This window comes from Chanos chanos, chromosome 2, assembly GCF_902362185.1.
Source record: "Chanos chanos chromosome 2, fChaCha1.1, whole genome shotgun sequence".
Taxonomy (NCBI): Eukaryota; Metazoa; Chordata; class Actinopteri; order Gonorynchiformes; family Chanidae; genus Chanos; species Chanos chanos.
This window is the reverse complement of record NC_044496.1, coordinates 6,916,272-6,941,751: the sequence shown is the minus strand read 5'-3', so window position 1 is coordinate 6,941,751 and position 25,480 is coordinate 6,916,272. Positions and strand designations below refer to the sequence as shown.

Below are 25,480 nucleotides of genomic sequence, written 5' to 3'. Positions count from 1 at the left end.
GTGCAAAGCAATAGGAAAAGTATATCTGCAATATCTGAGAGCAGTATTTAAAATTTCGGAACCAGTCGAAATGCACAAAATCCAAAATGGCCAACCAGCTGCTGGGTGAAGTTAATAAATGTGATTGGGAAAGTTGTTCACTTTGACTAGACAAATGATGCTGGCATCTTGATTTTGAACTGTCTTATGTTAATCTGCTGTTGTAAACTCCTGCTGGTGGGGTGGGCTTTGTGTGAATTGCTGAAAAACAGCAAATACATTTGGATGAAGCATATTTTGGCCACTCATATTTATAGACATATTGCACTTGAATAATCCTTCATTAGAGTAAAATTAGAGCAGATAAAAAATGTGCAGTTAATCACAATTAACTACACAAACTCATCCGATTCATTATTTTAATCGTTATATATATATGAACGGTGTGTAAATGACTTTTTAATAAACTGGTAACAAACGTGTACTTTGGGAACTTTTGTTTTTGTGTGTGTGAGAGAGTGACTGGAGGTGAATCATTTAGAACTTTCATTATCGGTTTCCTCATCTTTTTTTCCCACAGTTCAGAAATGCAAAACGAGACCTTACGTGCATTTACACACCATCCATCCATATTCATGCAGTCAAGGTTTTAGTACTGCCCAGAACGCTCTTTATTAGTGTTGGGTTAATAATAAAACTGCTCTGACGCTTGGAAGCCCAAACTAGAGCTATAAAAATTCTGTGTGATTACTAGGTCTGTTTGGAGACTGTTAGATTTATCTAGAATTGATTCTACTTTATTAGAACGCTACACGTGGCTCTTTCATCAGACTTTCACATGAAACTTCAGTCAATTAATTCTTTGGGAAGGAAATATTAGATCTGGTTAGTCTATCCTTGTAAATAGTGATAATAATTAAATAATAATTCTTCTTTATGAAAACAAAAAGGACGATGAGAGTTTTGGTTTTGTTTTGTTTTTGAACCTGTTTTTGTTCTTCATCTGCCGCAGGGCGATAGATGTGCATCAGCTGTCAGTCACCGATGCCAGTCCAGAGGGCCACATCACCTCGCAAGTGCCCTTTCCACTTCCCACACAGAAATGACAAATTCAATTAAAGTCAGGCATCTTCCTGGCGCGCCCGCGGAGATAGACACACCTGACAAGTGACCAGAACATCCCCTCGAGGAAAGCAGAGCGGCACATGAATGAAGAAAAACCAAAGCAACCGCAACACAAGTCAAATGTTTTTGTTTTTTTTTTCACAGAATTCACAAATTTTATGATGTTGTGTAACCGTTTACAGGTGAAGAATGCAGGTTCTTACAGTTGGTCTTAAGGTTAGAATAGGCACAAGGGAAATTTAATCTTGGAGATGACATTAACGGTGTGTCTGTGAGTCTCAGTGTATCTAAGGTCTGTGGCAGACACCTCTGGCTAAGGTTTCAACCCGTAATTCTGATGGTGAAAGGGACACAATCAACCTACTTAATCTCCCAGCTCTCTTAAAGAACAGAAAGCTGATATGTCTCCCATTCTACTTCCCCACACAAGACTGCATGTGATTCATCTTAAAATGGAAGTGCACATTAAATTACTCCCAACCACTAGATGCAGAGCACAGATGGCCTGAAATGCAGAGAAAAAAAAGGAAGAGAAAGAGAGAGAGAGAGAGACAGAGAGAGAGAGAGAGAGAGAGAGAGAGAGAGAGCGCTGTTTCTGTTTTCATAACGAACCATCTCACCAACCAAGCTGCTTTGAAAAAGAGTAAACTCAGACTGCTAAAATTTAAGACATTAGCATTACAAAGACGTAAATGCCCCTGGTGCAATAAAACTCCACTAAAAGGAGCTCAGCAATTTCAGCAGTGATGATAAACCTGGAGACGCAGACAGCGAAGGCTCTGTGAGCCAGACAAGAACTTACTGTACACCGTTCTGGCGGCCCAGAGAGGAGCAGTCGCCACAGCATTGTGGAGGTTCTGCAAGCTTGAGTGCTTTATTAAAGTATGGCCCAAATGTCTGCTGTCTGCTCCGGGCCTAAAGGACCCCACATTAAGATTCCCACCTGTTCCTCAGAGCACAAAGAGCCCACGAAACGCAATATCTAACTCCTCCTCAGTTTCTCACAGGACAAAAGCAGGGGAATGGATGAACGGAAAGATAAATGACCTCCACACTTGGACTGCATCCAGATCGCCAAGCCACTTAAATAAACCATGTAAATAGTATCTGAAGACCACGCAGGTTCTAAATGCCCAAATCAGGGAGAGAAGGAGAGAGAGGGAGAGGGGATTGCTTTAACTGAATTAGGTGGATGGCGGTTTCCATGGCTTTGATTACTCTGCTGTGATAAGTGCACACACACACACACACACACATACACACACACACACACACACACACACTTAGACATTCAGTCCTGTGTTTGCACTCACAATCCAGAGCTGCTCTTCCAACCAGCTGTGTACACGTTGTAGAGAGTGCCTTCCCTTTCCACAGGAAACCACACCATGAGAATCCACACTTCACAGGAAGAGAGATGGCTGAGGGACAGAGGAGGGTAGAAAAAGAGAGAAACACATCAAAGGAGAAAGAGAAAGAGAGAGAGAGAGAGAGAGAGAGAGAGAGAGAGAGAGAGAGAGAGAGAGAGAGAGAGAGAGAGAGAGAGAGAGAGAGAAGTAAAGAGACTCAGGAGAATAAATGAGTATCACCTTAATGCTAAATGAACCCAGCTCAAACACAGAGACAAGAGAGGCCACTTTTCTAATTTCCCTAACTTGCTTTCTACTTCTCTCTCAGTGGGTGGATGAGGGCACCTTTCAGGGGCTTGAACCCAAGGGCTGTCACCTGGGCCCCTGATTGACTGGCAGTGCAGGTGTGGTTGTGGTTGTAAGGATGGTGGAGCATGGCTCTCCATTGTTACCGCCGTCTCTTTGATCTGCCGTGCAGTGGCCAGCAGGGAGCCTGTACCAGCCCCCACACTACATTCACTCCTGACTCTGTAAGGATGACTGTGTATTGGGCTCTACAGATAGGGTCTCCAGGGCGGAGGGTTACGGACACGGCTATGCAACCCCTGGGAATCTAACGGAAACCTGGACTCAGTCAAACTCCGTCATGATCCTCTTTGACCAGCTGTTCTATTGGTTTCTTTTAGAAAACTGTACTTTATTTTCTGTTACAATGAAAAAGAATCCCTTTTAACTCCAGGTGTTAAATTCAGAAATGTTTTTGAAAGAAAAAGGAATACAAAACGATACCTCTTGGAAATTCAAATCTGAAGTCCTCCTTGGTCAATAAGAATGACAATTCGTTTTTTACATGTCGCAGTTTCATGTTTTGAAAACAAAGCACTATTTATAGACTTTTACCATAGACAAAAATATTAAATAGGAAATTAAAAAAAAAACACTAATCTAATCTGAACATGCTGCATCCTGCTTAAAAGCAGAGCAAGACAAAACAAACAAACAAACAAACAAACAAAAACTCCTTACAAGTACATCATACAGAAAAAAAAAATCTATGTTAAATAATGGATATTGTAAATAACAGATTACAGGGTCTATTGCGGTGTTGTGTTCACGGTGTTTTGCTTTTTCAAATACACACCACAGATAGAGTCTGGCCCATACAGAGATTTTCTGCTGTGTCTGTGAGCTTTGTACTACCTTTGCCCCAGTGCTGTGCTGGTGTAGGCTAAGAGTGAGTTGGATCAAGTGCAGTGGAAAAGATCAATTGTACATTTGTATCCCCAGAGATTCAACTGTTTCTATAATACTCAGCTCAGCTCAATCAATACCAGCCCAAACTCAGACCACAGGAGAAAACACAGCCTGCTGAGATCCCAGATATGCATCACCCTACAGCTGTAATACAAGCAAACATCTGTCCCTACTCTCTCTCTCTCTCTCTCTTTCTCTCTCTCTTTCTCTCTATCTATCCATCTATCTATCTACCTATCTCAGCCAATCTGTCTATCTCTTTCTCTATCGATTCCAAATTTAAACAAAAAAAAATCAAAATGTTCCTCTTACTCCACTTCATATCAGTTCATAATGCTTTGACTGTGTAATATTCACATCAGTCAAGGGATTACTAATCTAGTAATCTATGCTCAAACCGATTCAATCATTCGGTGATTTAGGTTCAAAAAGAAATGGAACATAGGAACAGCCGTCAACAATAGAATAATTATATGAACTTACTTATTGTATTTCAGAGATACAGACAGCCTACAGGAAAAATAGCACAACAAATATTCAGTATGAACACTGAGATTCGTGCTAGTTATTAATATTTTGAAATAAAGTAAATGAATGAAAAAGATCAAATAAGAGAATAAGAGAATTGTGTAAAGCACTTATTTTGCAACAGGAATAGATTTTTTTCAAAATCGCGTTCCGAAATTGAAGCCCAAACGTTCATTGTTTGTTGACTGTAAAGTGATTTCGAAAAGAGTGATAAGATGAAGGACAGATTTATCAAACCATTAAAAATGACTGAAAGATTCCCTCATTCACGTTCATATGAAATTTACTCGCACATCCTCATTAAACCATAATCAATAATTAAGAAAAAAAAAAAGAAACAAAAAGGTACTTCCATTTTCCGACTTAAAGTCGTATTTATATAATGTAGCACAAGCAATGTGTATAATGAACAAACGTAAAGATAAAAGAAAAAATAGCACATTATTAAATCTTGCAATTATTTCGTTTCAGACTATGATCTGTAAAACTTTATGATAGTGTTGTACAACGTGACAAAACGGCACAACACCCAGCTGTAGTGAACTGACAGCGTTACTCTGTGTGAACGAAAGATTGCAAAGGGACGCAAATGGATGACTGATCGAAATGATAACGGTGATTATTGTGATTATTGTGATTATTGTGATTATTATTATTATTATTATTATTATTATCATCATCATCATCATCATCATCACTGACTCGTTTATTTTATAGCCTTATTTGAATAAGATTGAGTCATTAGATTTAAATATCAAATAAGAAATTGTTACAACTTGTCGATATTGTCGGCATTGCAAAGACTATGAAAATTAAAAACAAAACGAAATTCAGAAAGGACAGGATTCGGAGTTACAATATACAGTTCAAACCAAAATATAATACGAGATATAAATTCAAATTTACAAATAATTTAATGAATCGTATTTTCTTACGTGTTTTATTGACCTTTTTTATTTACTTAAGCAATTCATCAAACGAAAAGCCCCAGGATCTGAAGACTTTTGTGTAGCTGTTAAGTCAATAAACAATAGTTAGTCAGGTATTCGTCTCTGTAATAAAAGAATCCGGAAGCTGATGCGCAGTACAAACAAAGCTCTATCGGGGGACCAGATGTGCCCGTCAAAGAGAAAACAGGCGCGAGGGGCGGGGACTCATCGTCGGTCCCGGGGTTCTTTGCAAGGATCATTTAGCATCGAGATCTTGTAAATATTGGGGAATTTAGCCAGCTATAAAATCCGACGAGGAGGGGGGGGAGAGGGGGTCTAAAGAGAGAGGATACTGGGTTCAAATTAACAGATCCTGCATTGCAGGAAGTGCAATGATGTGTTAAATTAAATGCAGCTGGTGCAAAGTAAAAAAAAAGAGGGGGAAATATCACTTCAAGTAAAAGTAAAGAAACCAAATACCTACGATTCCATCAATGAACCGTCTTTTAGACTTTTGTCAAGAAAGATTGAGGAAAACGTGCGGAGGTGACAACGAGCATAATTCACAGTAAAGCTAAAAAATGGGAAATACAATTTACTTACATCTCGGCCCAAAACCATATGTTAGCAAAGCGCTGTCTTGCTTTTGAACGCAAAGCAACACAGCGTAAAAATAATGGCTGGAGGTGACAATTTCGGGAGTCCTACGTGTGCCTCGACAACTGTTGTTCGGGTGAAGAAGTTAAACACAAACATACTAGAATATTGGTTTATGGCTTGCGCAAACTATTTTTTTTCTTGTGTGGTCCGGACTGATACGTTGGCCGACTCAGCTTCTATTAATCCATTACTTTGGACTACCTAAGGGAAATCTCCATTAACGGAGTTAGACGGGGAGAAATTATAATTATTGAAAAAAAAAACGTTGCCTCTTCAAGAACGACAAACCTGAAAATCCTTCCAAATAAACGCCGAAAGACAGAGGGTTTTAAACCGATCGATGCTTTAATTAAATATTCAGAAGCTTGACAACAGCTAGAAAGATTAACTAAGAAATCTGACTTGTACTGCAGTATGGTTTTAATGACCAGTTACTCACGCACAGTGAGTGCTGTATGTAATTGCATTTATACCCAAGCTGAGATTGCCCGACAGGTCACTGTATGAATACATATGTAGTCCGCACATCTAACCACTCACAACATGCATCTCCTCAATACGGTTTACCAACCGTATACCGTGGACTGGAGAGCAATACTCCGTCAGTCATCGCGAACTTCAATTCATAGAATGTTTTTCAACAATAGGTATTTTGTTCAGATGTACACGAAGTACGAAGACTCACTTGTTACAAGCTATGTCTGTTATGCTCACAGAAGAACACGGGTGAAATAAAAACAAAACGTCCACACACTTTTTTTTTTCTTTTGGAAAACAGATGTATTTGAGTATTAGAGTAAAGAATTACAGTATCTTAGTTGTTAGTAGGTATTAAAGTGTAGAGAAACTGGACCCTTAAAGATCTTCCAACTTTCCAAGAAAGTGCATGTAACAGTCCAATGGTTTTCAAACCTAATATATATTTATATTTTATAAAAACACTATCATTTCTCCCCTGGCCAAGATGGACTAGGTCTTCTGAGTGATATATGTACATTTGTTGTTGTGATGTAATTGTTTGTTCCACGTCAGACAATATTTACACATTTAGTATTTGATGTCAACTGAAGATGCTGGGACATAGCAGCAATAGGAAACCCAAGCATCGTCCGCTAAACAAGAATTACACCCACTAGCCTTTCAGATTTGTTGTCTTAGTTTGAACCAGGATATGGACCTCTCTTGGAAACCTTTCCTCTAACAACTGTCCTGGCATTTAACATCTGTAGTCTATAAGACAAATAAGGAAAGAAAGAAAAGGAAGAAAAAAAAACACAATATCAAGAGGGGAAAAATAGAGAGAAAGTAAAAAGTACAATACAGGAACGTTTAGAAACAAAAAAAAAAATATTAATTTCTAAAAGAAACACCTGACGCAAACGGAACAGAAGAACAGAACCTCTTTTTTTTTCTTCTTCTTTCTTTTTTTTTTTCTTAAATAAAAGTTTGAGAGCGATTGATAAAAGGACTTTAGTCCCTTGCCTGAATTTCAGATTTTTTGTTTTCTTCCATGGAGAAAAGTTAATAAACAGCTGGTCAACCACTTAGCACAGATCAGTGTACATTATTTACAGCCTTTTTGTTTTGCTTATTCAAGATCTAATGCATTACATGAACATTGACAGTTGTTATACATACTACAGATAGAAAATAATTTAATGCCAAGGTAAAGTCTTCTAGTCAGATATGCTAAGTTCCAAAAGCACACTTTTAAACACTCATACAGATCCATTCTGGCGATAAAACAGAAAGAAAACAAAAACTAAGTAACTGTTAATGCTTCCACTTTGTTTCCGAGCAAGGTTATAATCACTAATAAATAAGCTCCTTAAAACTATAACGTGTTGTACATTGTACAAAAAGCAAGTCCTCTTCAAACTCATGTTTGTAAAGTCTCAATGGCAAGCAAGAGCTGTTTTTTTTCCTTCCTTCTCTTGTTCTCTATCTTCTTCGCGTGTAAGAGTGTGTATGTGTGTATGCACGTATCCATCTATGTAACAGACAGAAACAAATAGAGGAGAGAGAGAGAGAGAGTGCGTCTGCGCGCGCATGTGTGTGTGTGTGTGTGTGTACATGTGTGTGTGTGTGTGTGAGAGAGAGAGAGAGAGAGAGAGAGAGAGAGAGTGTGTATGTCTCTGTCTGTACGTGTCGGGAAAAACACCGTTCCTTCAGTTAGTGACAATCTCTTTATTGTCCTCCATGAAACGCGTGAAACGGAAATGAGTGCCATTCTCTGTGCTGGTCATCTTCTCAAGTCCAGCTAGAGCAGCGTTGGGCTCTGAGCTGTGCAGTTTCTCCAGACTACCTGTCAGACCTCCAATGGGAGAGCTGCCTCCATTCCCCACACTACCAGACAGCGGAGGGGGCAGACCTCCATTCTGAATGACCGAGATTTCATTGGTCTTCATGGCCAGACCATTGGAGAATGCAGCAGCATATTGGTTCCAGAAACTGGCTGGGTCTCCGTTGCCAGCCCGGCCTGCCATTTCCTTCTGGAAGATCTCTGGGAACTTGACCGCGTTAGTGCCCAGAAATGCCATAGGGCCATCCACAGATAGCCTGCGGCCACGCCTGGCAGGGACGCTGTTCCACATGTGTGTGCCCATATGTACCTAGACAGTGATTGTCAATGAACGAGCAAGAGAGAGAGAAAGAAAGTAAGAGAGAGAGAGAGAGAGAGAGAGAGAGAGGAGGAGGAGGAGGAGGGGGGGGGGGGGGTTAGAGAGAGAGACAGAGAGAAATAATCAACAAATTAGTAATGTTTACAAACCACAAACTGTGCTGCAAAACATATGAGATGATGCAATGGAAAAACAGAAAAAATGGACTAGTTGGTATTAAAACCACTTTTTTTTTCTCTGAATGCAGTCTTGGATAGACAGAATATCTATGAGAAAAAAAATTGTAAAATCTCTCTAATTTCAATGGGGATCATGATCTCTCACTAGGAGTGAGAGACCGTTTGCAGTGGCCGTTCTCACTGTTCAGTAGATGAAGGTGTCAGACATTTACATCTGATTTGCTTTCCACTAATGCAATGCACACTGAGAGAAGGAATCTTGGATATGATCATTTCTCTTTCAGAACTGCATAAAAGAGAAGGTTAAGTTTTCATTTTTGTTCTCTAAAGGCTCATTTTTACCGATTGTGCCGTATCTCTAATGAACGTAATATGAACGCTTGGTTCTCTTTTGTAATTAAAATCAATATTTCTGGACAGGAAAGAGTATGTGACTAAATATGTATGCAACGTTTTAAATAATACATTGATGGAATTCTAAAAGCAAGATGTGAAAACCAGCTGCAAACATTGTACATATTGTTCCATTTTTTCTGCCTCAAAAAATAAGAACACTACAATTACAGATTAATTCAGGAGGAATTTGAATCTAGTTTAACATTTACATTCCTTCCTGAAAATTAAGCCTCTGTTGTGTCTGATTTATCTGCTTCTTCACAGTTGAGTAGTGTGATCATGTGTGTCCACATAAAGGCTTTCCTGTTCCTGTTTATCTCTTGAACTGGACCTTTTTCTTTAAGATCAAAGGGAACATCACGCTTTTCGCAAGATAAACTCTGGAAAAATACAGTGCATGCGGTTGCCAAGGGTCGTTGCCTCTGGTAACTGTAGTTAAAGCTGTTAACTGAACCATTCCCTGCTGTGCTCTGTTCATCACATTCTCAGGTTGCCACCCAATATTCATATTAATGGGGTGACTCAACCTTTCCACCAAGACACCTTTATTTTGCTGGAGCTCTCATTTTTCCACCCCTCCATTTTTATTCATCAATTTTATCACTGGTCGTGTAAGATTTTTGTTTTTTGTTTGTTTGTTTGTTAAAGACAGAATAGTTGATCTCATAGTTTCGAAAAAAAAACCCCCACAAAACACTACCATATTTTTGCAATGATTATAACACTGCTTACCTTGAGATTTCCTTTGGTGGTAAATGCACGGCCACAAATTGTGCAGGCGAAGGGTTTCTCCCCAGTGTGAGTTCGCTCATGGATCTGAAGGGCACTAGAAGAAGAGAAGGTCTTCCCACAAGTGTTACAGATGTGCTGTTTAGGTGTCCGACGTGGAGGGGCGGCGGACAGCACTGGAGATGTGGAGGCTGAGGATGTCACCAGCCCCGGGGGCAACTCTTTGCCATCCTGGTGAAGGCTGTGCAGAAAGCCGTTGACCTCACCCTTTATCAGTGAAGGCAGGGATCCAACAGAGAGAAGAGAGGGAGTTGGACTTGAGGCCAAGCTGGAATTGGATGGCTCGAAGAGCTGCGATGGAAGGTCTCGCATCTGGTGTGTCAGCATGTGCTGCTTAAGGTTCCCCTTAGTGGAGAATCCACGGTTGCATGCTGTGCAAATGAACGGTCTCTCTTTGGTATGGCTTCGGTAGTGAATATCCAAGGCACTCTGACAAGCAAACGTCTTACCGCAGATGTCACATGCCGTGTTCTTGGAGGAGCCCCTCTCACGGAAGGGGAAGAGCATGCCCAGTGGGTCTTTAGATGGGTTCACAGATGTTAGATCCAGAGCTCCCATGCTGGTGGGCTGGGACTGCATGAGGCCTATACCTGCGTGCTCCAGTGACAAAGCCCTTTGCTGTCGCTCATCTAGTGTAGGAGACTTGCGCTGAAGTGGAGCCCCGCCAGAGGGGGATGGAGCTTGCATGGAAGAGGTAGATTCAGAGACAGCTGGACTTCCTGCGCTTTGGCTCTCCATGTCTCCACCTAGAGACGATGAGTCATTGGTGAGACGGTCTCCTTCCATTGACCCATTCTCCACCTTCATTCTACTACTAGCTTGCAGTTCCTCTCCCAGCCCCTGGTGGGCGCTCCTCTCCTGGTTCTCCATATTTGCCTGCTCCTGTGGGGTGGGGGAGGAGCAGACGCTGTCTTGGGATGCATCTGCTGATTTGGGTGTGTCAGGGATGCTACTATCAGGCCCATCTTCCATACCCTCTATGTTGTCATCAGAGAAATTGTCCAGGTCATCGAAGTTCCTCTCATCAAAAGAACCTGCATCAGAGCCCATGGATTCAGGGTAGCTGTCAGGCAGAGGAGTGTTAGGGATCTGGCCACCCATGTGCATGCGGATGTGCTGCTGCAACACCACAGCATTGGTGAACTTCTTCTGGCAAATGGGACATGAGTGCTGGACTCTTAGCGGAGGCATGGCCCGATGGACACTGTAGTGGGTCTTCAGGTTCCCCTTGGTGGTGAAGGCACGTCCGCACACCTTACATTTGAAGGGTCTCTCGCCAGTGTGGGTGCGGTAGTGCATTTTGAGAGCGCTCTGGCAGCTGAGTACTCGGTGACAGATGACACACTCATTGGGATCTGTTACTTTACGATCAATGTTCTCCACCAGTTGCTGCAATTTGGATGTCTCAGAGCCCTGAAGAGGATCTAGAAGTCCCCCAAAGGGAAACTTGGCCTTGAACTGTTCTGACATAAGGGGTATTAGCGGATTGGTGGCCATAGGAGGACTGTTGGATGTTCTATACTCAGTGTTGGTCTCAGCTGAAGAGCTGATGCTAGTCAAGAAACTAGAGGACTGGCTGTTCTCTTCAGTTTTCCCATTTGAGGTAGGCAGAGTTGCACTATCACCTTCTTCAGACACACCATCATTGCTTTTTGTGGATGGTTCAGCCCCACCAGAGTCACTTTTAGCAGAAGAAGGACTTGTTATGGAGACTGAGTGATTCTCCTCCTTTTTGATGAATGGCGGCAGGCTTGGTATAGTTGGTGGAAGCAACATTCCCACTGAGGAAGTCAGGGTGGACAGGACAGGCTTGCTATCCAACCAACTAGTGACAGGTTTTTCTGGTGGCATAGACATGCCATAGGGAATGCCGGTACTTGTTGGTATATTGTCCAAATGTTCTGGGACGGGGTAAGGGTTCATCTGAATGTGTGGATACTTTTCTTTGTGCCGCTGGAAGTGAACTTTCAAGTTGCCCCTAGTTGAGAAGCGGTTGCCACAGATGTTGCACTTGTACGGTCTCTCTCCAGTGTGAGATCGCAGGTGGATCTGCAAGGCACTGTCACTCCCAAACACCTTGGCACAAAACCTGCACTTATGCTTGAAGAACGTATCCTCTGAGCTACTTTTCGGCTCAAAGGAAGAGACATTGGGAGGTTTGCCTTTCCTCTGCTGGGCCAATGCAGCTAGGGAGTTGAGGTCTTCAACTGTGGTGCCCACACTGGGCAGAGCACTGGAGAACATGGGATTGCCAGGTGGGGGTTGAGGTAGAAGTGGATTAGCCACAGGATTCAACAAGCTACCTATCCCAAAGGCTGGCGTGGATGACTTTGCTAAAGACTGACTGCCGAGCTGTGGGTGCAAGCTGCCAGCGTGACTAGGCTTCTTGTCAGATGGCTGGGCACTCACTGCTGTCATCCCCAGTGTTCCAATACTGTGAGACGATTCTCCCACGCTGGAGTTGTTCTGAGGTAGCTGCGCTGCTGTGGCCAGTTGCTTCAGGCTGCTGATGTTTGCAGATTGACTAGCCAGACTCTGTGCTAACCCTGCTGCAGCTGCTAGCTGCTGAGAAAGATGGGAGCTGAGTGTTGTAAGTGGGCTGGCAGATGACCCCAGTGTCCCAGGAGAGGAACAAGGGGGCACCTGCATTTCTGGGGACTGTGAGGCAAGCAGCAGAATCTGGTGACGAATCTGCTCGATGAGCTGCAGCTGGTGGATTTGCTGCTGTTGCAGGGCCAGAAGCTGCTCCATTAGGGCAGGCACAGCTACCCTCGGTGCCCCAGGTGACCGCGTCTCCTGGGAGAACTGAGCCACAGCCACCTTGGTGCTCTGCAGGTTTTCAATAATAACATTGCTGTTGATCATGGAGAAGTTACCCAGCTCAGTCAGGTTGCCTAGCTGAGGTAGAGATGCAGAGATTGCAGAGCTGCCTAGAGTGGAGCCAACACTGCTTTGGGCTCCATGGCTGCTGCCACTACCACTGATAGGACTGCCACCCTCGATGTGTCTGCTTCCGTTGTCATGGGTAGCAGAGATTCCTGAAACATCCATGTCCATGGACTCGTCTTTGTCAAGCATGTTATGGTCCAAAAGGTCGCCGCACTCCACTTGATCTGTGTTATTAACCATGTCATTCACCTGCTCATCAGGATTATGGGGAGAAGAGCTGGGAGAGAAGGTTCCGGAAGGAGAGGCTGGATTTTCATTCACAATCAGAACTAATTGATTCTTAGTGCAATTCTTCTGGTGTTGTTCAAGATCTGATAGTTCAAAGAACTCTGCGCAGCATCTGCCACAGACGTGGGCATCTGAGTCCTTGCAGGGGAGGTCTTCTGAGCCAGGCTCTGTGTCGCCTGGAAAAAAAAAAAAGAGGGGGAGGGGTGACAGGGGGATTAGTGATTAGAAATGTTTTGCAGCTGAAGAAGCAGCTTTATCTATTAAAATTCTTTTGTTGTTAATCTTTGGTTAATCAGTTTAACACTTATCCTCTTGATGCGTTCAAAAAACAGCCATGCCAAAAAAAAAAAAAAGGGAAGAATAAAACCAAATAGAAGGCAGAAAGGCAGTTCATCACTGTGCGCTGAGAATGGGGAGAGAATCAACTAGATCAATAGCACTTCTAAAATGTTGCTTAAAACTGATCTTTCAAGGTGTGTACCTGTCATTCATCAACCCAACCATTTTAGGTAATCATGTTCTCTCAGATAATCCATCAAAACATAAAATTCTATGAACTGAGGACAATAGGCCCTAATGAAATTTCATAGCGGAGCATTGATTTCCAATATTTCATACTCCTCAATGTCTACATGTCCACTCAGAGCAAATCAACCATTTGAAGGACTTATTAGACTTTCAATTTGCTGTCAACTTTGCTCATTTTCAACCGGCTACAGGCATCTTGGACGGGTTAGCCCTGTCACTAAACTAATTTGTATCCAGTCAAGCTACAATCAGGGCCTGACAAGAAACACCAAGCCTTTGGCATTCAGATTGGTCTCAGCAGAGATTCGGACACCAAAACTCATTAAGTTTGCTATAGCAAACAGCGTACAAATCATCACCGCTGAAACATTGCACAGCAATATCTTTAGGAGTCTCTTGAAAATTTAATTTATGATATATTTTCATTGACCTGTATTATACTCTTCCCCGAGAAATTCTTTAAAGAACTTTGAAAGTAGGATTAAAAGTTAAATTATTATTTTGTGAGCGTTTTAGAGGTGTACTCAAATAAGGCATAAGATCCCATTTTGAAACGCAGCTTTGTTAATTTCTCGGCCATTCGACGGACATGGCAAATTTGCATAAAAGAAATGATTTACTATAGGTCTAAAAACCGAAAGAGTGTATGCTTCTAAAAATCCAAAAACAAATTTGTAATGTTTTACAAAACAAAACCGTAATTTCATGGTGTAGGTTCAAAATTAAAAAAAAACTTTTCTTGTGTAAATTTAAAAAGCATAAAAATGCATGAAAAATGCATGGTAATTGATATCTTACAAAAATACACACAAGGCACTGTATTTAGCCGCTTTCTTTTAAATGAGACAAGAGCAGTTAAAAAAAGGGTGAGAGAACTCCCCTGCCCCCCACCCACTCTTTAGTCCACTCTCCCTCTTTCTCTCTCTCTCTCTCTCTCTCTCTCTCTCTCTCTCTTTCTCTCCCTCTCCCTTTTTTGGTTGTGCAAAAATCTTGCTGTTTAACATACAAGTTGATTTACAAATTGCAATTCTCCATGAATCCCTTTCATTGTGGGCTTCGCCCTCTACATTTTCATCAGTGTGAGGATTCATTTGCAAATGAAACCCTGAAGTAGAGCGGCCCTGCCCCACTGAGAAACAGGATGACCTCCCATTGTCCACCCAGCATGGGAGCGACAGGAGCAGCAGGGCCAGCACTGGCCCGCTCATCACAGTCGCCTCAAAGCAGATCCTGTTTAATTCAGGGATTATCTTCCACAATGTTGCTCTGCGCTGGAACATCTGATAACGAAAAGTTACCATGACAGTAAAGCTCGGCCTCACACCACCGTGCCATGCAAACGGGAAGACGCAACTTTTGATGAAAAGTTTTTAATATTAAGCGAGAATATATTTAGGCACTATTAATGAGGAAAAAAAAGTGTTTTTATTCAGCTCAGAGAGGTGTTAATTAAATGGATAGCAGGGCAATGTTCAAACAAGCCTTTTTCGTGTTAATGAAAGGTCTTTTCTTTATACAAGTCGAAACACACATCAGCTAAAATTATTCTTAAAAATGCTAAGGCACAGGAAATAAGCTGAATGATGAACTAAAATCACTGCGCATTTTACAAGTTACAACAATCAGCTGAATGATCTCCATCAAAATTTAAACAATGTTGTGAATGAAAAACTTGAGTTGTCGAGTGATTTTCTTTTTCTCAACACAATGGAAATTTGCACTGAACATAAGTAAGCAAAAGTTCGCTATCAAAACATATGCATAAATGCACATGGCAAAATAATAATAATAATAATAATAATAATACGATTGTTGTTATTATTATTATTATTATTATTATTATTGTTGTTGTTATTATTATTGTTTTTATTATTATCACTACTACTACTACTACTGCTACTAGTACTAATTTGTAAAAATGCTTAAAGAGGGCTGAGGTTGAAAAAAGCTACATTTTTAATTTCATGAAGAAATTGGACAATAAAAAAAATCATGGACTCTCTGACTTTCAGACACTTTGAAAATTCTTAGAACACTTTAAAATTTATTCTCAGCCAGTGAAAATTAAATATATCCTGCTACATAACTTACTGTAGTTTGTTTAATCATAATTTTCATTTCTCAAGCAATGTAATTAAAGAGACATCATACCAAAATGTCGCTCTTCTGTACACATTCTTCTTGAATATGATCATGAAAACAACAACAAATACCCATAAATGCTTAAATATAGCAAAAACACTTACTATCGAAACACACTACAACTACTTCTGAAAAAGCATGACTACACACTTGTGATACTTTATATTCCAACAATCCATGTACTTCAACATTTAAAACTGTTAACAAAAATGTTAGGATTTTTTTTTTAATTCAACTTTTAACAACAATAATATTCTGAACATTCAGTGCAGTTTCACTCCTGACTGACTGATATTGATGAATGCCTCCTGATGTAAACGAAAATACAGTACATTTGATGAAAAATTCATCATTAAAGACAAACTATGTCAATCTTTTAAAGGAAAAAGTTAAAAAGACAGTATAAAGCTACCATTTCAGGCATAACGTGTTAGTAAATAATACCTTACATCGCTTACCAAATCAGGCTAATTATAAAATTATCATAACAAGTCATCTTCATATTACAATCAAAATGGTGGTCATTTCTGAAAATGCCTGAATTGGTTAGTGTTATTCTGGTTAGAGGTGGATTAGTGTGGAGTTGGAATGAAACACATTGTTAAATGAAAGCAACTCTCTACAGTTCTGTTTCTCTGAGCCTTTTGCATGCAGACTGACACCAGATTACAGGCCCCCAGGAAAGCAAGGTGTGAAAACGACAGGATGAAAACAAAACACCAAGATGGCCTCAGTAGCTTACAGATGAAAGAGAGAAGAGTAAATCAGGCAAAAAAAGAAAGGAGAAATAACAGAACTTGTAATGACATCTACGTTACTTTGCTTTGCTGGGCCGCTGAACGCGTCTTGCTACTTGGGACTTCGAAGAGGGAATCTCTCCTCACTCCCAAACTCACTCTCGCTCTCTCCCTCTCTCCCTCTCTCGCTCTCTCTCTTTCTCTCTCTGTCTCTCTCTCCCTCTCTCTCTCTCTCTCTCTATCCCACTCCCTCTCCGTCTAAGCCTTTGGAAACATCCCACTGAACACTAGATGGGGTTCCAGTAAAGCTGCTCTCTGCAGGACAACACACTCCTTACAGCTCTGTTCTAGTGACATGCTTCAACCAGGCGGGCACGGTAAAAAAAAAAAAAAAAAAAAAAAAAAAAAAAGCAAGCTAAGTCCTTCAGGCTACATCGAGACTTCCACTATATAAACATTGGCAAAATGACAAGTAACTGAATCCCTGTTGTTTGTGGGGTACAACAGAGTGAAGGGGACCTCCTTGCCAATCTCCCTCTAGGGGGGCTACTCTAGTGAGGTAAAAAAAAAAAAAAAAAGGCCGGCAGTCACATTGATAACCCCCCTCCCACTCAAATAAAGCACAGGGCTCCTGCTAGGCTGCCTTTGGCTCGAAGCATCAGGGTCAATGGCAAAGTACAGGCGAACACACTGTGGCCTGAACTCTCGTCACCTTCCCTCAGAGGGAGGCTGGCAAAGGTTAAAACAGCTCAACATCCCACCCTCCTCCGAGAGTCGTGAGGGACAAGCCCCTTTCCCCTCAGCAGTCTCTAGTGCCTAACAGCAGGCCTGGGAATCTGGGAGAAATGTAGGCCTTTATTCTTTAATTCAGCGCTTCAACACAGAAGCTCTGGGGAACTTTGAAATTAATGTTTCGTATTTACTTGTTTACATCTGATGCATTTTAAACAGTAAATAAAAAGGATTGCATGGCAAATAGAATTTGAGACACAGGCATCACACGAAAACGATGAAAACAGCCACTGATGTGGTGAAATTACTGGTAAGTTTCGAAAAAACTCAACTGATATACAGCATATCTGACGTTGCCATTTATTCATTTATGACATGAGAGAAAATCCTGCACGACTGTCACAAATGAATACGATTCTGGTAGTTTCGATTTTCTGTAGTCTAGCAAAAATAACTATAAAGCCATAAATCCCCTATGTGTTCATCTTGTATTATCTTTATTTTTTCCTTTATTATTTTTTATTCCGAATCCGAACCAAATTAGGCGTAGGCTTATGATACTGCCGGGACATAAACGAGACTTTTTAACTTATTACGCAGGTATTAAACCTCACTGAATACACTGCCCTGTCTTTGTCCCAGTTTTGAGACTTCTGTGAGGTAAATAAGAGGCTATCTTAATTTTAAATTTAGAGGCTATCTTTATTCTAGAGGGGGGAAAACTTCAGGGCCTCGGGTTCAAATAAAAATTTGAACAACGTGATTTTTCGTGACACGTCTGAGAAGCGTTTGCTGTATGTATAGGTCAATGATGAGCCGAGTGTTACATAGATTTAGACATATTTGTTACTAACCTGGCAACATACGAAAGTGTTAAATCAGTGCAAACACAGACATTTTAAAGACGAAACGGTTTGTTTGAGCACTGATGGAAACAGGCCTGTAGTAGGAAATCAGACTGGTTTGTCTTGGATTATCTCAAAGAAAGTCTTCAAAGGTCACTTTCCCAAAATTCGTCATTTCTGTAATCTACTGTAGGATGTTATTAAACTATATTTTTTCACCTCCTGAGTGCTTAATGCAATTTGTGTACACAGGCAATGTGAAAGAACTGTAGAGGCTTTTACACCCAGACAATCGCAGACAATTTTACAAGAAATCTAACTTGTAGAATTGTTTGATCTTCAACAGAAACGAGAAACTGACCCATTATCGCATCAATAGTCCTTTTACAATCACACTGAAATCGCCACTAAGAAACTTGATACCGTCCAAACGGTGAGTTAAAAGTGACATAGATTTCCCCTACGGAGACCCACTCTTGACACAAACAGGTCACTTTACAACACAAAACTTTTTCTTTTTTCCTTCTTTTTGATAGTGCTGCTGTAATCCAACAATGCTGTAATTCCTTTTAACTTCTTGCTTTCTCAGAAGTCACAAAATATGCCTGAATTTCAGGTCTACTTGTCATCATCTTTGCAGCAAACGCTGTGATTATGTATGACAAGCCGCGACGAACACGAACTGCGGACGCGAAAACTTACGCAATTATAAAGGGACATTTAACATATTATTTCATACAGATTTCTTTACTCACATTATCCCTTTGTGACCTCAAATAAAATGAACCCATGCCATGAAAAGCAGTTACAGTTTACACATTTGGCAATTTCCTGTAGTCTGCAGTTTACAATATCCTATAAGACACGATAAACCAAGTTTATTATATCGGTCTGTCCGCAGAAAGTTTGAGAATCCTTGTTAGAGTGCAAGCGCGCGTGTGTGAAGCAAAGACGCAAGTGTGTATGAGTGCGAAAGTGTGCAAGTGTGTGTGCGTGTGTGTGTGTGTGTGTGTGTGTGTGTTCGGAAGCAGCAGGTCATCTGTAGCGAGAACACTGCTTTGAGTTTTGCAAGTTTTACGTTTTGCAATACGTCGGTTAATACGAGGAAGAGTATGAGAAAATAAAAATTTAAGCCTCGGCAGCATTAACTTGTTGTTGGTGCATGATCTAAAAATCAATGTAAACAATTTTACACACGTACATTTTGCACATCTACAGTTAGTAAATATGATAGGAAAAAGAACTTGTATGTGGGTCTAAATGTAATGTGATTGTGTAAGCTGAAGCGTTCGGGAAAACGTCTAACCAAACCAGATCAAGTTTTTGTACGATTACGTAAATATTTGCGTCGAAGACCCTTATGGGAGAAAAAGAGAAATTTAGCAAATTTGTGCGATAAGCGCGTGTCTAACCCTCAGATTTTCAAACGTGGTCAAAGTTAGATGTCCAGTTTGGTTTGGACGATAGCCATTCGCAAAACAGATGCTACTAAGTTTGAACTAGGCAACTCTAAACGTCATTTACAATAAATTGGTCTTGCGTGAATGCGATTAAAGTATCGGTCTCTGTAAAATATATGATTATCAAAGTGTTCATTGTTTAACGAGGCAATTCAGTGAGGGTGGAAACAGAAACCAATTCAAGCTTATAGGCTAGGGGAAACTTATGAGACGGTTAAAACTACAGAAACTTCTGCTAAAGCATATCAATTTAAGTTTTCTTAGAAAGTTACTATCTACGTCTATTTAGTTTTCACCCCTTCCCACTTAAACGATTCACGGTGTTTAAGCTATTGAAATAACCTGCAATTAACTTTATAACGGCAGAGGGCTAGTTCTTGGTAAAAGAGACGACGATGTGCAAAAGGTATTTGGTTATTCTGAAGCACATCGGTGAATGTAGGTATCAATACTCATATGTGTTGCTGGAGACTAAAACTCCATAACTTCTTGTATAATAAAGTAGCCTACTTAGATTTTACGATCCGTTAAGTTGATTGCAGATGGCGATCTTAAAGTTTTTTAATTTCTAAAGGTTGTCGAAAAACTAATCAAAAAGCAAAAAGAAAAAACCCTAACCAAAGAATGTCTTCCATTTTGAATATAAAGTACATAACTAAAAAGAAACACATTAATGGACTTCGAAAGTAAAGCTCCGTAAGGGCAAGGACGTAACATTTGAAGCACGGCTCGAACTTACCATTGTGCTCGGACAAGGCCAGCTGCGGGTCCGATTGGAAATGCTGCGGCTTCGCTTGTTTCCTCCGCGACATGCTGGCTCACGCATCAGCCAAGAAAGAATAAAAAATTACTAAAAAATCTTCTCAAAATTACGGAAATCGAGCCCATCCACCGCGCATGTGTCCTGTTATGATTATCAATAATGCTTTGCGATTAATCATAGGGGGGCTCTTTGAAAGGCGATTGGCACCTCGCCAGCCCCCTATTCAAATGAAGTCTCTTTAATCAATTAGCTCCTGATTTGCTGGGGACTCTTGTCTCTCTCTCTGCTCCCACCCAATGAGTTGATCCGTGTGGAAGAAAGGCTGGATTTTCCAACTCCCTTTAGATACAGTTTAACCCTTCTTAGCAACCAGCTGGTAGCTTCGTAAAGCTTATCTTGGCTACTACAGGAATGTCAATTTCTCGTCCATGCGAACAACCGTATGTGCTGCACATCAAACAGTCATCGTACCCGAAGATGTTTCAATTAGGCTAATCAAAACTGTCCGAATGATCATAATAAAACATCCGTGTTCTTTCAGAAAGGGCTACTTTTCCATAGCTCGTGTCGTCAGAGAATTCAGTTATCCTTGTTTCAGACTGGCATTAAGGTCGTTGTAATTCAGATCTTGTATAATGACAAAGACTCTTTCTACCTAGCCGTTTGTTCCTGAAGTCTACAATGGAAAAAAGTAGGAAGTCTGAATTACTTTCGCGCGTAATGGCACTGTCAGCGTTTCGGAAGTCCACAGAATGTATCGAATATCCAAAATCAGATTCATTTGATTATTGCCGATCACTGTAAGTAACACGTTTTCATCACACACCGCATTCCGCGAACAAACAAACTTTAAGGGCCCATGCAGGACTGTGAGAAATCTCGAGCCCTGCCCATCTACACTGCCATTGGTTAGTGCTCTATTCTATCATAGGCCGTCTGGGGTGCTCGCGTTCACTGAGCACTGCCTCGCCCCCTCCTCCCTCTCTCTCTCTCTCTCTCTCTCTCTCTAAGAGCGACAGACTTGTACCGTACAATGATTGTGTTTAAGTATTTGAATTGGAGCCATCTACGGGAAAATGATATTGCTCATTATTTGTTTTATTTCCTGAAGTTTAATCAAAACACAGTGTAGACCTGAAACAAAAGCGTTCTTGTTTGATGTCATGTGTCTCTAATGCGTGGAAGTACAAGGAAAAAGATCGCGTTCGCGGAGACTACATCTTGTCTAATTGTTTTAGTTTATTATTATCATTACCATTTCTTAACCTGACGTGGATGTTCTTTAGGTCTATATTATTTGTTTATCCTCCTGTGTAACATTTACGATAGGCCCGTATCTTTGGTAACAATAGAGAGCCTATCAGGTAAAATGTTGAACTAAAATTCATGAAAAACATATTACATAGTGCATAGCTATTCAACAGATGTAAGCTTTGCTCATTAGTCGGTGGACTAGTATTCTGACATCTGAGATTGATGAAAAATGAAAATTTCACATTATAAAAATAGACTTTTACTCACATCTACTACATTTGTTATAATTAAACTATTTCTTACACAACACTGAGGCAAATTTGTTTGTCAGATTTAACCTAAAGGTTAATTTAGTTTACCAAAAAAACAAAAAACAAAAAAAAAAAAACCCTTGAATTTCGGCTCAGTGTAAAAGCCAAATATGGAACTAACTTTAAATGTTTGAAACGTGTATTGTGTTTGTGAGTTTTGGGAAATGTGTATAATAATAATAATAACAATAATAATAACAACAATAATAATAATAATAATATGCAAAATCGTCAACTGAAAACTCTTAATCTTTACAGTCTTTAAAAGGGGTAAAGGTTCCCATAAGATTCACAGCTGTGCCCTATGCGGCAGAAGATTTATTATGTGAAAAAGACAAACGAAGCTATCAGTAGGGCTGATTTTGAGAAATGAAGATAATAACGGTACTATAGGTGAGGCCTCGGATGCCATTATTTTTCACTGAATATTTAAAGAGCTGCTGCAGGCGAGATGGATCTAGACCACAGGAGCGTCAGCTATCTACACTTCGGACGACTGTTATTTACTTATTAATGCGAGGAAGGAGAAGAGGGAGAAACAGAAGGAAACAGTCCGAACATTTTGGTTTGGCCGAAATATATCAAGTAGTCAATAATCCACTTACTCTAAGAGACATATTTTTTAAAACACTGTTTTTACTCATTTTATCTTTTTTCCCCCTTTGTTAAATGGCTAAACTATTCAAAATCTAATTTAAAGAGCTACGTAATACATCCCCCAGTTTCGGATTTAGTGATAACTTCACTAAAAAGGAAAAAAAAACCAAAACGTCTTTAAAATAATGAGACCCAACTTAATTTAAATGACAAGAAAATACGATAAATAAATATGGCTACAACTCACATTAGTGAGTACTGAAAATCTGAAAAGTGAGAGTTGTTATTTGTCATGGTTGTTAGTTTGTCAACAAGTCAGAGGTATACAACGGATTCGTTCAAATCATATCCACACTAAACAGAGGTACGAATCAGGAGGATGGGTGGTTCACAATATTGTAATGTCACGGACAGGAAAATCAATGACCATTTAATTGATGTGAGTGTTGGTGTGGGATCGTGAACTGGGTGATTTGCAGTCCAGCCGAGCGCGAGACATTCGAAATGAGATTCATTCCACAAGATACCAGTATTCGGTGTTGACACGAATAACTCAAACAGTGAGAAATTTTGGTCTGAATTGAAATAAGTTTGGTGTGATTCGCGAGGGTAGAGGTTGCGTCAAAGCAGTTAGACATACACATTCCCTCCCTCCATTGTGCTTCGCAATTAATTGACAGCGGAGACAAATGTTTGAAAATGTAGCCAAACAAGATATTTTAAAGTCAGTGCTTCGTAAACGGTGATGGAGGAAAACAAGTTCTGAGAAACTGAAAAAGAGGAGAGAAAAACGAGGAAGATCGGCGTATCCTTAAACTATGGGGATTCAGAACATCTTTAAAATGAACGATGCTGCGCACATTCGCAGCACAGTTGTAGCCCGGAGAGTGACAAGGGATTGTTTCGTGCGCGGGATGCGCGCTCACTCGTCGTGTTACGCCCAAAATCAATACGGACCATATAGGAGTGGGAAATGCGCTGGACCATCACTCACTATTATCACTGACGCCCGATAATTAATCATCTCAGAGAAACACAGAGCGTTTGACCGCATAATTGAAGAGCATAAGCAATATGGGTAATACCTTCGCGACCAGGGACCTGTGTTGTTTGTGGGCACCATAGATCACTATTGCCCCCTCTAAAAGAGAGCTTTTGTGTCACAGCATTCAACATGTAGCATTCAGAGGGAGCTGAGCTCCTGCACTCGGTTGCGGGGAGAATTACAAACAGTTGGGTTACACTTAAAGTTTCAGTGAATCGGATTTCTGAGCTGACCTAATTAAAACAGTCATCATTTGAACGCATGGGTATTTAAAAAATTACATCTCTTAGTGTAGACTGACCTCTTCACAAAAGAGAGAGTTTGTTGCTTAAATGGTAAGGGAACAGCCTGCCGCCTCCCTCTTACTTCTCAGACTTTAATTCACAGGCTCTCATCGGCCTGATTTACATCCACACTTTTGGAGAAACACGAAACCATTTTAAGCCAAATTCATTTCGTTTGCTTACGCAGCGAAGATAAAACTGAGAGAGGGAGAGAGAGAGAGAGAGAGAGAGAGAGAGACGGCAATGCTAAAGTATAAAATGAGTTAAACGAGTGGGTATTGGCAGCAAATTGACATGACACGTCGTAATAGAATTAGGGAGGGAATGTGCCACTAAATTTGCATTGAGGAGGCGAAGGTGTGATCTCCCTGAAAAACCTGCGAAGTTACTTTAAAGAGCAGGATCCTCCGTAATAGAGTTTTGGTTTTGTTCCAGTGCGTGGTTACTCAATTGGTTTCATTACAATTTTTCTACTTGAAATGCATATATGGATTGAATAAATTCATATTATATTTCAGCAATTTGCATGAGGAAGAAATTGAGACAGCTCAAACACGTCTCATCAGAATAAGCCTTATTATCATATCAAATAGATTACACTCATATCATGCAGTCATCTACCGTCTGTTGTCAACGACTGACGGATTTTGTTTTCGCTGAAACTGGTTACAGCAAGAATCATGTTAAAGGAACGCTTGCCCGTCACATTTATCTACATCATATTTCTGACAGTGCCCCCCCCCCCTTATTTATTACCCATTCCTAATTCAATAGAGAATAGCTGTTATGAACAATAGTAATATTTTTTAATAAGCTGATGTTTAAAATTGCACACAAAATAAAAAAGGTGTAAAACAGCCCATCATACGAATATTTGGCAATCGGAATCCATTTGTTTGTTTGTTTGTTTTTTGGCAGTTATATCTTCTCTGAGGAGTTTAAAATATATTATGAAGTGTTACAGAAAAAGTATATGAAAAGACCCCCCCATCACACACACACACACACACACACACACACACATACACACTATTTGTTTCCATGTACGCATTTGGCAAGTGGTCACAATGCTCCAACAGACAAATCGGGTTTAAGTTAGACCATCCGTTTTTTGTTGTTCTTGCTGTTGTTTTTTTTGTTTGTTTTTGCTTTGTTTGAGCGCATTTAATGCATTGCTATGTGTTGAGAGCTCTGCAGCAACGCAAGGTGCCTTTTGGCTGGACCGCCTTTGAAAAATTGTCTGCATTAAAATTCAGTACCTGCCCTGGCAGAGAATGGCCTCCATTAATTAAGAGATCAGCCCTGGTCTATTGTCCTCCAGCAGTGTAGCCAGCACTTGTCCCACAGAATGTGTCTCTCCATTGTCCTCCTGACAACGTCCTGCTGCATCACTCGATATCGATAGACCATGTTTGTTTTTACATTATCTTAGCAGGAGCTACAGACATCCCTCTCAAGCACGTCTAGTTTGAAAGAAAACAAGCAAACAGTTTAAAAAATGCCACAGAAGTGTTTGGAGTCATCTTTCCTTGGCTCACACTCACTCCCTCCCCCCTGTCTGGGGTCGGCAGTTTGTACGTGTGTCTGTTTATGTGTGTTCAGAGGTTTTGACTTTACACTACATGTGTGTCCAGGCTAGATAAATAGAGTGATTATCAATGATACGGACAGCTGAGCTGTTGGTAGGACACAGAATAAACCAAGGCACATAAAAGCCCACACAGGACTGTTTCAGAGTCATAACCCTACAAGCTACAGAGAATGAATATTGTTAATGACCTAGCTGTCCTCTCTTT

The 25,480-nt window shown here is 40.5% G+C and overlaps 1 protein-coding gene across 2 annotated transcripts; it reads right to left on the bottom strand.

The window, feature by feature from the left end:
- Nucleotides 1-7,913: 7,913 nt before the first annotated feature.
- On the bottom strand, nucleotides 7,914-21,006 carry sall1a (spalt-like transcription factor 1a). 2 transcript variants are annotated; one of them, XM_030766215.1, is made up of 4 exons: nucleotides 20,184-21,006; nucleotides 17,106-17,122; nucleotides 9,753-13,162; nucleotides 7,914-8,436 (listed from the first exon to the last, which is right to left on the bottom strand). In XM_030766215.1, exons 1-4 carry the CDS (start codon nucleotides 20,240-20,242, stop codon nucleotides 7,993-7,995), a joined length of 3,930 nt encoding a protein of 1,309 aa, XP_030622075.1. In that variant the 5' UTR covers nucleotides 20,243-21,006; the 3' UTR covers nucleotides 7,914-7,992. The 2 variants fall into 2 exon arrangements, with proteins under 2 accessions (XP_030622075.1, XP_030622074.1); XM_030766214.1 differs by lacking the exon at nucleotides 17,106-17,122 and having other exon boundaries at nucleotides 20,170-21,006.
- Nucleotides 21,007-25,480: the final 4,474 nt, after the last annotated feature.